Raw genomic sequence first — 14461 nt, 5'->3', positions numbered from 1 at the left:
TTTGTCTTCAGCGATTGTGTCGGGAAAGTGAGCATCATGGAATGCCAATTTAATACAACAATGTGTTCTTACATTGAGGGAGTACTTGAGTGGAGGCCCAATGTCCATCTGCTGGAAAGGGCACATTGTTAACCTTTCCTCGTGTGTCCTTACAGCATCAACTAAGTGGATGGAAGAGAGATGGGCAAGCATGTTCTAGCAGCTTCTGACACAGGAGAGGCTGCTCCGCAGCCCCAGTTCTCTGATGGCCTGCTTTCCCCGGGACCCTAGGACAGCAGGGTCCCTTGGTCCAGGAAGTGTTTCCTAACCCTAGACCCCCTACCTGCCTCCCTTCCTTCCCACCTGCTTACCCGCTTTGGCTGCTCCCCGCAGGGTGTGTGTGAGGAAATGACCTACGAGGAAATTCAGGATCATTATCCCCTGGAGTTTGCCCTGCGGGACCAGGACAAGTACCGCTATCGGTACCCCAAGGGAGAGGTAAGTGGGGTTCGTCTGGGAGCTGAGACATGCCCTGAAGTGCTACCTGAGGCCCGGGACCCCAGGGGCCCTTTTGACTCCTGCATCCGCCCCCCCCTTTCCAGAAAGTATCCTGAAGCAGTAGCCAAGTGAAAAAAGCCCCCAAGACACATGTGTGGGTACACACACCCATATGTAGGTGCCAGATGCCTGGGCACCGTGTGCCCAGAGAACAGTCAAAGCAGGCAAAGCCGCTCACTGCGCCACCTCTAGGGTACAGGGGGAACTACTGCTGTGGAAAGACAGTGACCCCGAGAATTGATGTAGGATCTTCCCAGAAGCACCCGGGGCCAGCACAGATGGGCCTGGAGGGATTGCTCTGTGTCATCAGAGCTCGGGCAAATCCGGTTTCCAATGCTAGGCCTCTCTGGAAGGACTGCTCGTTGTGAGCAAGGGGCTGTGGCCACAGAGAAGGACAGAACCTCAACCCAGGGCTGAGGCTCCAGGTGAAACTCCTAGAGCCACCAGTCTGTGGCTGGCCCGAGCACAGGCAGAAGTCCAAGTTCCCTCCCTCACTGCCCGCCTCAGCGGGGGGGAGGTCCAGGGAGGCAGGCAGACAGCAGGTGGCTCTCCCACTGACCATATGAATTCCAGCTGCTCACTGGAGCTGGGTTCAGAGTAGGACCGGTCACCACCGGGGCACGGATGCGTCCTCTCAGGACCAAGGAACCTCACCCCACCCTCAAAGTCCTGTGAGCACCTGGCCCCAGGGTGGAAGAGGGAGCCCCGTTTCCAGGATGCCCACTATCCCCGCACCTCCTAAGCTGGAGCCTCGTCTCCTGGGCTCTGCATCAAGCTGCCCCTCACCCCCAGCTGGGCCTGAGGGAACACAGCCCCAACTTCCTACGGGGGGTTCCAAGAAGGGGTGGGCAGCTCCTTCCCCAGATGTCCCCACCCCTGACTCCCACCTCAGGCTCCAGAAATGGACTGAGGCCCCAGGCATAAGAGGGGACCAGGTTTAGGGGGCGTTTCTGGGCCTGAGGGACCTGCCCCACCTGATCTTTGCAGTCCTACGAGGACCTGGTCCAGCGTCTGGAGCCGGTCATCATGGAGTTGGAGCGTCAAGAGAACGTGCTGGTCATCTGCCACCAGGCCGTGATGCGCTGCCTGCTGGCCTACTTCCTGGACAAGGCGGCAGGTGCGTACCCTGCCCCTGGGGAGGGGCGTGTGTGTGTCTGTGTGAGAAAGAGAGAGAGAGACAGACCTGCCGAGGGGGCGGGGAGGGAGCGGAAAAAAAAAAAAAAAAAAAAAAAAAAAAAAAAAAAAAAAAGAGAGACAGACCTGCCACCTGAGCACCCCCGGCAGGCCAGCTCTCTGGGTCTGTGTCCACAGAACAGCTGCCCTACCTCAAGTGCCCGCTGCACACGGTCCTGAAGCTGACCCCCATGGCTTACGGTAAGGAAGGACCCTGCTGTTCTCTGCAGAGCCGGGTTCTCTGCAAGGGCCCACAGTGTTCTGCAAAGCTCTTAAACGTTACATTAGGAGCCAGCCCCTTCACACACCCTCCCCAACACACACCACTGCCCTCAAGGATTTACTTTTTAAAAAATGCCAAGGGCCCACATGTCACCACAGGACGGACACCCCCCCTGGGGACCTGCCACCTTCTCCTGCCCAAATGAAGGGCTTCTCTCTGGTCTCCCTGAACAACCCCCCCTCCCCGCAGCACTACTTCATAGCCCCCGGGGCTCCAGACCGTAAGTGATTTCGGGGTGCAGCGTGGTTTGCAGACCTCCCCTGCCCCTCACTAGTTCAGTGTGCTTGTCACCCCCAGGTCCTCGGCCCCTCCTCTTGAGCACAGTCCGCCAGACCCCTCAGAGGCAGCTGGCGCAGGCGCAGTCCAGCCCTATGGCGGCCGAGGTCACCCTGACGTGGGGACATCCCTAGTGCTGGCTCGTGCTCCAGTTGACTTGGCCTCAGGCGGCAGGGTTAGGGTGCGGGTGGTTTGAGGGCTCTGCCGATGCGAGAGGAGATTGCAGGCAGTCGGATGGACTTGGGTCTTCCTTCTGGCAGGTTGTAAAGTGGAGTCCATATTCCTGAACGTGGACGCTGTGAACACGCACCGGGACAGGCCTCAGGTAGCCGTGGGATCCCTGCGGGGATGGCAGCCTCGTTGTGGGAAAGGGAAGGGGGCGGGGTGTGTGGTGTGTGGATCCCAGGGCTGTGTGTGTGTGTGTGTGTGTGTGTGTGTGTGTGGTATGGTGTGGTGTGTGTGTGGTGTGTGAATCCCAGGGCCGGGCCTAGCGGGGAGCCTGCTGGGTGAGCCCAAGTCCTCTGCCAGGGCTGTTCTGCTGTGGATGGGGCCCTGGCTCTGCTGGGACCCAGAGTCGGGCACTTGCCAAAAACCTGCTGCACTAGGGGTGGCCAAAGCCTTGGCCGCCAGGCAGAGAGGCAGAAGGGGCTCCCAGCGAGATCGGAGTAAGGTGTGAGATCCTAGCTGGGAAGCAACGAAGGGCTTATGAGGGTGCAGGTGGACATTCTCCCACGCCTCCTCGCCCCAAGCCTCACGAACGCTTCTTCAACTCAAGAGTGGTGAATGCAAAGCAGTGAATGCAAAGCTCTGGGCCATGTCGATCCGAGAGCAGCTCTCCACCCTGTCCATGTCCCCCAGGGGTCCCCCCCCCTCCCTGCCCATGGGGGTCCTCTCCCCAGGTGGGGTAATTACCCTCCAATCAGGCCATGGGCAGGACTGCCCCTTCCAGGACCCCAGCCCAGTGCCACAGCCCACCACACAGAGGGGGCTTCTGGGCCCAGCCTGGCTGCTGCCATCCACAGTGGGACCTGCTTCCCTACCAAGGGTACAGGTTTTAGACTGGACCAGGCTGGCCTGCCAGCTGTCCCCGGTCACCCTCAACCTCCTGGTAAGAGCCCTACTGGCAGAGGCACGTGGGCAGGTCCTGTTCTTCCCAAGACTCCGCCCCTAGCTGAGGCTAGTTCTCCTCCACAGGCCTTGAGAGTCTGTTCTTTTCCTTGTCCATGCCTGGGCCCAGTCTGATCCAGGACCACAGGTCACAGGGGGGAGGTGTGTCCTAGCAGGCGCCCTTTGTGCTGAGGAAAACCCAGACAGCCCAGGACCCTGGCACCCACAGAGTATGATGATGAAGCAGGCCACCCTGGCTTCTAGCTGCAGGGTGATGGTCTGTGTTTTCATGTTGTGCAGAATGTAGACATCTCACGGCCACCAGAGGAAGCCCTGGTCACGGTCCCTGCACACCAGTGACCACGCCTGGCCCGCTGCTGCAACCCCCCTGGGCAGGTGTGGTCTCGGCAGTAAGGTCGTTCCAGCCGCCCCCTGGTCCTGTGACAGTCGTCGTGCACGTGTGCCCTGGAAGCCCTGTGGGCTGGGGGTGCTGACCGCCAGTGAGGGAGCTGTACGTGGTACCCGACCTGCTCTGGAGAACCTGCCCGGGCCTGCAGAGGTGTCCCCGCGCCTGACTCTCTCTCAGCTCTTAGGGGTCTTCTCTCTGGCTCGGGGCTGCGTGAAACCCTAACATGTGAAATGGAAAGTGCGTCCCTGTCCTGCTGTGTGCCACCCCCGCCCCTGCTCCCGGGGCTGGCCGGGCACCCCCTGACCCTGACGACCTCCTTCTGAGGTGGAGAGGGGGCAGTGCTTGGTGGGATTTGAAGGCCGCCTCTTTTCCCACCTGGACAGCCGCTGACCAGGCCTTTGTAGCTGCGCCCCTGCACCTGCGAGCCTTCGGGATGCACAGAAGCACTTGGGGAGGGGGGGGCCCTGTGGCCACCCCTTCCCAACCGAACAGACACTGAGACACGGGGGTGGGGGGCAAGGCCGCCCCTCCCAACTGCTCCCCCAGTGAAACTACTTAACGGCGGGGCAGTTGCCTCCTGTGTGTCATCGTCCCCCCCCCCCCCCCCGCCGCCCCAGCCCCCCTTGCGGTGCTCACACCCAAGTGCTCAGGGAGAGGCAGCCCCCGGCCTCCTTCCCCAGCAGTCATGCCTGCTGCTGTGCCCACTCGGGGGCACACATGCCTTTGCTCGCCACACTTAGAAAAGCTGGTCGTGAGCTGGTACTGCCCGCGTGGGCCGGTACTCACTGACCCCTCCTGATGAGACTGGGGGAGAGGGCCAGAGCCCGCAGGCAGCCCCTGGCCCAGGCAGGGCTTTTGGTTCCTGTGCCCACCAGCCCTAACCCCAACCCCCACCCCACCCCAGGTCTGGTGTGTGCCCTGCCTGCCCCTGCGCTCCTCTGGCCCCGCAGAGACAGGGCTGCGGCCAGGGGCCCAGCTCCGCGATATGGCTGGGCGGACAGACCCTGCAAGAGGCAGCTTCTCCACCAGCCAGCAAGTGGTACGAGCAGGGGAACTTCAGTGAAGCCTGTCCCAGGCCTCAGGCCTCCCTAGTTTCCAGGACCTTCCTTGGGCTGTTTCGGGCAGAGCAGCCCACCCTTCCCAGCCCCTGGGGGCTTTGCAGTCTGCTAGTGTCGCCGTCCCTGGCCCCGGCTGGCATGCTCTCTGCCGCGTGTCCCACAGCAGCTGTGGACACAGTGCGTGTGGCAAAGGCAGGGCTCTGCTTTGTGACTCCTCAGAGCTCCAAGCCCCTCTCAGCAGGGAGGGGGACACTCCATGTCCCTGAGGGCCTCTGCCCTGTGCCCTCGCATTTAGGTGGCTTTGGGTCCCTCGGACACACTTGTTGGTCACAGCAGCAGACCACAGTTCTGAGTATCCCTGCCTCTCCGAGGACCTCCAGTCAGCCGAGGCAATTCCACGGCGACTCCCATCTGCTTCCGGGGCCTGGGTCACAGCACAGACAGGAGGCAGGAGCAGGGACTCCCTGGCCTCTGGCCCGGAACGAGCGTTGCCGGCTCAGCAGGGGCCGGGCCATGGCTGTGCTGGCTGATAAGCACCCGTGGCGGGCGGCCTCCTGCGTGTCCTGGGAGGCTCGGCACGTCACGCCACGTCATGCCGCGCCATGTCCAGAACTCTCTGCAATAAATACTTGAAAAAGCACCACAGCCCCTTATTTCTCAGTCTTGTTGGCGCTCCACCCACACGTCGTAGAACACAGCAGTTCCCTCACACCAAGAAGAGTTGTACAATCATGACCACCATCTGTCTAGGAGCACCTTCTTCTTCCTCCTCGGACTCCCGGCCATTCGTGTAATTGTTTTCTTTCCATTGTGGCAAAAATACGCACAACAAAACATTCTCTCATAAAGCAACCTCGTGTCTAATGCAGGGCGTTGGTTATACTCTGTGCTGGGCAACCAGTACTGATTGCCCTCCCCAGCACCCCCATGCCCCATCCACATCTCCCAGAAACCACTGCACCAGTTATCATCTACTCTGCTTCACAAACTGGGAAATCCAACAAAACACTGCAAGAAGAAAAGACATAAAAAATATAAATTAAATGTAATAAAGAACAGGCCACCATCAATATTTAAAAGGCCAGAGAAGAGATTTATTTCCTGGAATGGGTGAGAAATACTGCAGCCCAGGACAAATTCAGGTTGGGTCAAGAAGGGGATCAACTGACCCAACGATCGATCGTATACACCATGGTTCAGTCCACCCTAGCCAAGTGGCAATCATCTCTGATCAGAAAGCAGCTCAGGTCCCTTGCCTGTGGTTAGAGGGGATCTGCGAGAGGCTGAATCTGACTAGCACAGGGGTCCTCAAACGTTTTAAATGGGGCCAGTTCACTGTCCCTCAGACCCGTTGGAGGGCCTGACTACAGTTTTTAAAAAAACTGAACAAATTCCTATGCACACTGCACATATCTTATTTTGAAGTTAAAAAAACGGGGCAAAACCACCCAGCGGGCTGCATGTGGCCCGTCGGCTGTAGTTTGAGGACACCTGGTAGAGTCTACAGATGGCTCTACTACCCTAATTGTTCTTCAGGTCCAATGTCCTGAGATCATGTAGTTAAATGATCACATTGAGGGGTCAGTACCACTGTAGGTTCAAGGACACAACAGCCATCAGACAGGATTGGGGCTTATGTGGACAGGACTAGTAAAACCATGGTCCTCACTGACGCGTTCAGGCCTTTGCTGGTTGCACATTTTGTTCCTTTGCTATCTCCACCTGTTTGGGCCTTAGGGGGGGTCTGGGGATCAGAGACCTGCAACGATCCCTGGAGGTCCGATCACCTGGAATCCCTACTGTCATGTCCTTGCTGCCACCAACCGCCTTTCCTCAGACAGCACAACACTGCTACTTCGTCCTTGTGGCCCAGGGTGTGGGGACCGAGGAGCTGTTTCAACTGTAGTTCCTTTCACTCGAATCGCTGACCCACAGATGTGGGAAACTGAGGACTGGGAAGCGAGTGCATGAGGGCGAATTCTTTATTATCCTACTTAAGAAGCCTGGGAGGCCCAGGGTTCTTTCTGGGTGGAGGGAGGCCTTCACACTTGTGAGTTAGAGATGAGCCCCAATCACATGCTCCTAAGATGATTCCCCAAGATATCCTCCCCTAATAGTGTTACCTTAAAGTGACCTCTGACCAGCACGTGGCTGACTGCTGTCCATGTTGCTATTGCTCTCCCTGCTCAGGGGACGGCCACTCCCCCTTACCTGCCCCACCACTGGTTAGGTTACTCCACTGAACCCAGGGACCTCTAGGGTTAGGGCACAGCCCACTGTGTTACCTAGTCTGGTTACCTGTAATTTGGGGGGCTTACATGTCCCAGACTGTGAGGAACAGAAGGATTTCTCTTAAGTTGTCTCCCCAAAATATATGCCAGACTTAGCTTGAGAAAATAGGTCAGAGGTTATTCTCCCTAACATCAGCTATCTAGACTATAGTCTGACTCACCCTAAATAAGACCCACTCCCTTCTGATAAGGACAGTGGTTGTCTGTCTACTTGTAGGAGTTATCAGAGAGGGCAAACCCGCCCAAGGATGACGGAGGTTAGGTAGCCATTATCAGCTGTCTAGATCAAGCAGACACCACTGTTTATCCCACAACAAATGTGGACACACCCCTAGGTCATCCCCCTCTTATCGATTGTATTGCCTATGTTGCTACCCCTCCCGGTGACTTAGGTTATTGTCCGCTATCCCAGAATAGTAGTTGTAGGTTTTATTATATGAGACATCAGAGTGATCAAACTTGTTCTAGAATGAATTGTATTGCCCCTTTCTGTGATGTATGGCTCTGTAATCAGACCCCCCTAAAGTGATATGATATGTGGTTAGCAATAAATAATGAGGCTCCCTGGCCGAGGGGTGGCTGGCCGAGGGTGGCTGGAGAAGGTGGCTAAGGAGGACGAAGCAGCGGCTTCTTCTCTGATGGCTAAGCCCCCTCCACGAGGACCATCAAGCAGAGCTGAGGTGAGCAATGCTACCATGAATTGCATCTGACTCCATTACTTGACTCCATCCTTTAACTCTCATGCTCTCTATGACTTTACTATAATCTCTACTTATTATCACTGTACAATTGCACCCACTGAACCTGTGATGTTTTGTGGGGTTCCCTCTTCCCTTTAACCCCACACCAGACTATATAAATTGATGTAAGAATGTATTTTCTCTCTGCTCAGACCTGGTTCCTGATGCCACGGCAGGGGTGAGCACCCCAAAACTTTTGTCTGTCTCTTAATCTCTTCCTTTCAATGACACAACGCCCCTGTGAGGACCCATCCAGATGTGGGGCTGGCCCTCACACACGGAACAGTGCGTGGGGCTTCTCAAAGATGCTCCCTACGCCAGTGGCCTTGATGAAGGAGTGTCATCAGGGCCTTCCCCTGGGTCTCCGTTTGAGAAAGGGTGAGTGATTGATCTATGAGAAATCCAGCCCCACATTTACTTTGAACAAAGGAATACCTATGTCCAAGCCTTGGACTCTATCTCCTATAGGACAGGGATATAGAAAAGTCTTCGGGGACTGGACATCTTACCTTTGCTGCATGAGACTCAGCTTTCATTCAGCCACGGGGACTGGGTCAGCGCAGGCGTCTAAAGTCTCTGCCAAGTGTCCCGTGAACCCCACCTGTTCTGCATTTACATTCTTCCCTCCTTAGTCCAGGAGAATCCATCTCCCAAGCATTTGCTCCATATTTTGGCCAACGTAAAGTAACAGCCCTGGGATTCTCTTGATCCATCAGCCTTTCCCTCTGGCCCTGGCCTTCTCATAGTCTCCTTCAACGCGCTGGAATCACTTCTAGTTTAAGGCACTGGAAAGTGTATAGAATTTGGGGATGGGGTCATGAGACACATTGACTTTTTCTTAGTGGTTTTTCCCCAAGCTGCTCGAGGTCTTCAAGGGGAGGACACCTTGTCTCCAGTGGGCAAGTGAGGTGCTGAGAGCCTAGGGGTGGTGGTCATCAGAGCTCCCTGAATTCTTTCATAGATCTTTATTCCAAGTCATTGATCACATGTATTAAATGCTTTTGCTGTGGCTCCAAAGATGGGATCAGGCTTACGTACTATTGTGAGGGTGTTGGAGGACTAGACAGGGTTTGGTTCTAGAGGATCTTAGGGTTCTCTAGAGAAACAAAGCCAGGGCACTAATGATTTTATATATATTTATATAGATAGATATATAGCATAAGAAATAAACAGCTAATCTATAGAGCAGTACAAATGGCTCAGTGCAACTCGCTTCCATGAGACAGCCAATACACTGACAGTCCTTCAGGTCCTGAGGGTCGCTGGATTCAAGCCAAGGAAGCAGACAGCTGAATCCTCTGTAGAGCAATTCAGGCAATCTGGCCAGAGGCAGCAAACAGCAAGGCAGGTCACCAACAGTCAGCCAGATGACAGGGTCCAACAGTCCCCAGCTCAAGCGATGTATACTCCAGTAGTGTGGCGAAGCAGCTCTTGAAGGAACCTCAAGCTACAGCGACACAGTCCACGGGTTACGTGTCCCACAGGTAGGTGGTGTAGCTTGCAAATTGAGGCAGAGAACAAGCTAAGGCAGCCGCACACTGGTCTGATGATCAAAGAGCAAGAGACAAGAAGGGTGAGGTTCACTAAGCCATTTATCTCTCTGCCCTTCAATTAATCCCACTTGTGTCCCTTGGCCAGGTTGGCCCAATAAACCTACCTATCACATAGAGTATATAGGCACCTTATGAGCCAACTGAGCACCTACGGTCACCACTGCCATGTGCGGAGCAGTGGGCAGACAGCAGCAGCGCCACGAGCAAACTCCCTGCCGTCGCCGCGCGGGTGTTCTAATGGCAGACGACACTGTAAGTGAGCTCCATGCGGCAGATGGCACTGATACGGGGGTGTGGGGTGTGCACGCACAGGAGGTGACAATGACATTGACCAAAGCCCTAAAAGGGGGATTGGGAGACATTGCGCTCCTCTGAGGGGCGATGGGAAATTCGGGGAATGGTGACGTTGGTAGTCGTCCAATGTGATGAACATGATGTCGCTCCCTGAACTGTGCTTGTGACGACGGTGGGAACGGAGCGTGCTTTTGACCACAAGGATAATGATAAACTACGCTACCCTCCCCCCCACCCCCCACCCCCAACCAAAGAAGCAAAGAGGTCTGTAAGGTTCCAAGGCAAGACTAGACGTGGGGAGTTCGAGGATCGGCCGGAAGGCTGAGGTGCCCAGAGAGAGAAGGAACGAGGTCCCGGGGAGCCGATGCCATGGGACCTTGGACATGCGACGCGGGGTGGGGGTGGGCCAGACCACAAAGGGCTTTGAACTGAAGAGTTCCTTGATCTGACAAACCGGAGACACATTTTCAAAGCCCTCCTCTGAAGAAGCGACTGGCTGCGTGCGTCTCGGGACAACAGCAGCGCTCCTGAGGAGCGTGAGGTTGGCGGGGGCAGGACACCCTCGTGGAAAGGCCCCAAGGAAGAAGAAGCAGAGGGCCCAGGAGGCTCCACAGGAAAATGGACTTGGAGACCCAGCTATCTCTGCTCCTCCAAACCCAAGAAAAAGAGATCTAAGCAGGAGAAGGTCAGCAGGTGTTGGAGACCAGGAGGCCTTGAAACAACCCAGGTGCAGGACGCGAGCTGGCCAGACTTTGGGGGCCTGTTCCAGGAACTGGCTGATTGCTTTGTCCTTGGTGCGTATCAGAAAACAACTTGCCCCCGCCCTTGTACCAGGTGGCCTAATCACAAACTGTCTTTACGAGCCTGAGAAACATCCCCTCCTTGCATTCACTTCTTCACTCCCCTACCCCCTCGCTTATCACTTCTTCATTCCCCTACCCCCTTGCCTAGCTTAAAAGGCAAGCCTTGTAACAATAAAAACTCAGACCTTGACATGAATTTGCTTGGTCTCCCTCTTCTTTCCCGCCCGTTTCTCTTTCAGGCTGGGTCCTCCTCGCCCCCACGAATAACTGAGTCCCGCGGGTCGGGGCAAGCAGGGATCCAGAAGGGACTCTCTCCCCAAGAGGAGCCTGCATGTGATCCTCAAGAGGCAGCAAGCCGCGGGAGCATCCCAAAGCAGCAGCAGCTCTGGCCGAAGGGGGAGGGGCCGGCTGTGGACCGAGGAGGCAGCCACTAGCAGCAAGAGCAGCAGCACGCAGAAAAAGGGAAAATTACAAAGCCAGCCCAGGAAGCCGACAGTGGACATTCCCAGGTGCTCCCCAACCCTCTCAATTAGAAAAAAAAATCCCTCTGACGGCTGTGAATGGAGACTCGATAGCAGGGCGGAGCAGACGGAGGGCCTGTCCATGTGCTGTGGCCGTGTCTCGACGTTGTACAGCATCCGTGGGTGCTCTTCTCCCTTCTCCCCCTTGAAGGAGGGACCCCGGTCGATGGGAGTCTCTTCTTCCAAGGGGGTGCTTATGAAATGCATAGGAGGGCTTGATGTGTGGCTCGTGGCTGGTAGCCAGACTGTCTACCCAAATTGGTCCCTAAGATGTGTTTCATTGGCATTTCTCTTTGAAGCAGTGGACTCTTGTGTCCCTTTGTGATGGACTGACTTCATGCAGCTTGATGGTTTCCCGGTCCTTCCACGCCATGCGGTGCTCCATGCCTTCCTCACTGTTTGTCAGGGGTGCCTAGTATCCCATGGTGTGTGTGTGCCGTTGTTTCTGTATCCGTTCTTCCACTGTTGGGCCTGTGGGCTGCTCAATTAATGTGGCCTGTGCTGTTAAGAACATGGGAGAGCATACCTCCACGCGTGTGGCGTCTCTTCTTTTGGGGGGGGGGCATATGCCTAATCGTGGGATTGCTGGATCCCATAGAATTTTGACTCCCAGTTGCTTTGCAAATTGCCATATAGTTTTCCTTAGTGATGGTGTGTATTTACAAGTCCACAGTGTATCCGAGTTCCATTCTCTCCGCATCCTCTCCAGCATTTGCTACTTTGTTTGTGTTTTAAGGGTCTGGTGGCTTTCTTTACATCTCCCTGATGGCTCGTGATCGGGAGCACACGAGAAGTGTTTGTGAGCCACTTGGACTTCACTTGTGGTCAATTGAGTGTTCATGGCTTTTTCCCACTTCCTAACTGAGTTGTTTGGCATTTTCTTATTGAGCTGTTGTAGAGTTCTGTATATTTTGGTAATTAGACCCTTGTCCAATGTGTCATTGGTAAAAAATAGCTTCCCAATCTGTGGGCTCTCGTTTGGCTCTCCTGATGAACCCTCTGATGTGCATGTGTGCTGTAGTGTCAGCATGTCCCAGCCATCGATCTGTCTCTGTGTGTGCTTCCTCCGTTGTACTTGGCAGGCTGCCCTAGGGCCCTTCCGTTTGCTTCTGACGACCCTGATAGCGTTGGGGCGTACACTGGGTCTTTGATCCAGCTTGCGTTCATTTCTGTGAATGGCGAGACATATGGGGCTTGTTTCATTTCTTCTGGATATGGAAATCCAGCTTGTCCAATATCGTTTGTTGACGTGACTGTCTTTGTCCCATTGGATATTTCTAGGTCCTTTGTCAAAGATCAGTTGCCCGTAGGCTGGTACATTTCTGTCTGGGTTTCTGTTCGGATCCATTGGTCTGTCTCTCTCGAGGTCCCAGGACCAGGCTGCTTTGACTACCGTGGCTCTGTAGTAGGTTTTTAGATCAGGTAGTGCTAGGCCTCCTACTTGGTTCTTCTTCTTTCTGTAAAGCCAAGTGACTTTATGAGGGGAAGGGAGTTTCGGGTGGTATAGTCTCAGATACTGCACGCTGTCTCTGGAAAGCGTGACAGGCCGCATGGCAGGGGCCATGGGAAAGTTGGGGACTAAAACTGACCGCTTCAGGGGAGCACGAGAAACTACGTGGAAGAATGGCCTGGAAGAGGAATCCACAGAACCAAACGAGGGGGAGGGGGGGAGAGAGAGAATGACATTTGCATATCCTGGATCTTTTGCCTATCTGTATGAAATTATTTAGTAATTAGCCTTTCTATTTCTTTAAAGAATGTATTTGGAATCTGGATTAGGCCATTTTCAAAGAGACCATTTGCTTCAAAGATGCCATGAAGCTTCATGTGTCCGTCTGGGTAGACTAGAGAAACAAATTCATAGATACTCATATGTGTATAAGAAAGAGCTGTATATACAAGAGCCACTGAATATTGAGAAAACATCCCAGCCCAGTCCAGATCACATCCATAAGTCCAATATTAGCCCATAGGTCCAATACCAGTCTATGACTTCCTCTTCAGACTCACAAAACACAGGCACTGGTGCCAAACAGGAAGACCACAGGCCAGTGGGTGGGAGGTCTTGTAGATCCAGTGGTGTTGTAAGCATCTCAGTGTTGGCAGGGGTCTCCCCTGGCTTCTCCAGCTCTGAGGCTCTGGCTCCATCAGCCTGTCTCCACGTGGCTTGTCAAGGGACAGAGCATGTGTTTCACCTCCGATGAGTTATTTATCTCTGTGGTGCCTCCAAATGAGGTTATCAAGCTGCGATCTGATTGACAGGCTAAACTCCACCCCTTCACTCTTAATCCTCTCAAATTGACAACAGATTATATAACTACCTCAAGCCTGAATAGCTTTAATCAAGTTTCCAGTCTTCTGCAACTGAGTCTCATTAAATTTCTCTAGTGAGCCTGGCCGCGGCTCCCAGAGGATGATTCCATCTTTAAGCCCAGCTGAAAGTTGGTGCCAGTCCTCATGCCTGTCACCCCTTCCATCCAGTTGTGAAGATCTTCTGCCTGATGGCCAAACTTAAACTCACTCCATCTTGTTCTTGACCTCGGCCAAGAGCCCATAGGAAAGGCCCTTGTTGGAGTGGGCCATGGTGGTTAGAACAGCAGAGGAAGCTGAGCTCTGGCACTCGGCTTCCTAGCTCCTGGCCCCAAGGAGTGGTTGTAGCAGGAGATGCTCACAACTCACTCTTCTGGGGGTTGCAGGAGGCAGGGGCGGGGTGCAGGTGGTGCTTCAGGCTGGGTCTTTCGGTCCTCTGGTCTGCTGGTCTCACATCCCACTGCTCACCAGCTTGCCCCTTGGGCTGCCTGCAACAGAAAGATAAGTGCCTCCCCTGTGATGAAGATGCTCTGGTATGAACATATTTCCATTGGTGGGTATGGTTGGTAAATGGATTGGAGGAACCTCACATCAGGAAGAGATGCTAAGCAGTAATTGTAGGGAAACTAAGGGGAGAATAAACTTGATTTTGTGTTCCCGGGTAGAAACTACAAACATGTTTCTACCCAATCCTCGGTGAGCCACACCATGGACTAAGCACTGTGATGACCTTAGACACTGGCTGTACAGGCAACATAGCCTCCCCCAAGGGCCCTACCAGAAGGACTCCACTCGGAAGCCTGAATGAATGAACTGGGCACTACCTCAAAACTACCTGAACCCTTGGACTTAGGACTGAAATACTCTGATGGGAGAGGACGCAAAGGAAGGCCACCCCAAGACTGTGGAAATGGGGGTCATTGGACCTTGGGTAGGATCTCGGCTTAGTGGGTGTCCAATGAAAAGGGACCCAGAACCACCATATATTTCATACCTCAATGCTCCCTGTATTAGTCTAGGAACTTTAGAGAAACAAACCCACAGCAACTCATGTATAAGATAATTTTATGTAAAGAAAGTGTGCATCATGAAAACATCCCAACCCA

At 54.5% G+C, this 14461-nt stretch overlaps 1 protein-coding gene across 1 annotated transcript in view; it reads left to right on the top strand.

Annotated features, from left to right (window-relative positions):
- Positions 1-4349, top strand: part of PFKFB4 (6-phosphofructo-2-kinase/fructose-2,6-biphosphatase 4) — a 33027-nt gene extending 28678 nt beyond the window's left edge. Inside the window, exons 10-14 of the mRNA XM_004704143.2 lie at positions 373-477; positions 1525-1654; positions 1849-1911; positions 2530-2594; positions 3677-4349. Of these exons, the coding sequence (XP_004704200.1) occupies positions 373-477; positions 1525-1654; positions 1849-1911; positions 2530-2594; positions 3677-3736 (423 nt within the window). The 3' untranslated portion in view covers positions 3737-4349. The remainder of the gene's footprint in view (positions 1-372; positions 478-1524; positions 1655-1848; positions 1912-2529; positions 2595-3676) is intronic.
- The last annotated feature ends 10112 nt before the right edge of the window (positions 4350-14461 follow it).

Source organism: Echinops telfairi, unplaced genomic scaffold, assembly GCF_000313985.2.
Source record: "Echinops telfairi isolate 266 unplaced genomic scaffold, ASM31398v2 ScPeMD7_7420;HRSCAF=8458, whole genome shotgun sequence".
Classification (NCBI taxonomy): Eukaryota; Metazoa; Chordata; class Mammalia; order Afrosoricida; family Tenrecidae; genus Echinops; species Echinops telfairi.
The sequence above is the reverse complement of the archived record's forward strand: the minus strand, read 5'-3'. Positions and strand labels throughout refer to the sequence as shown.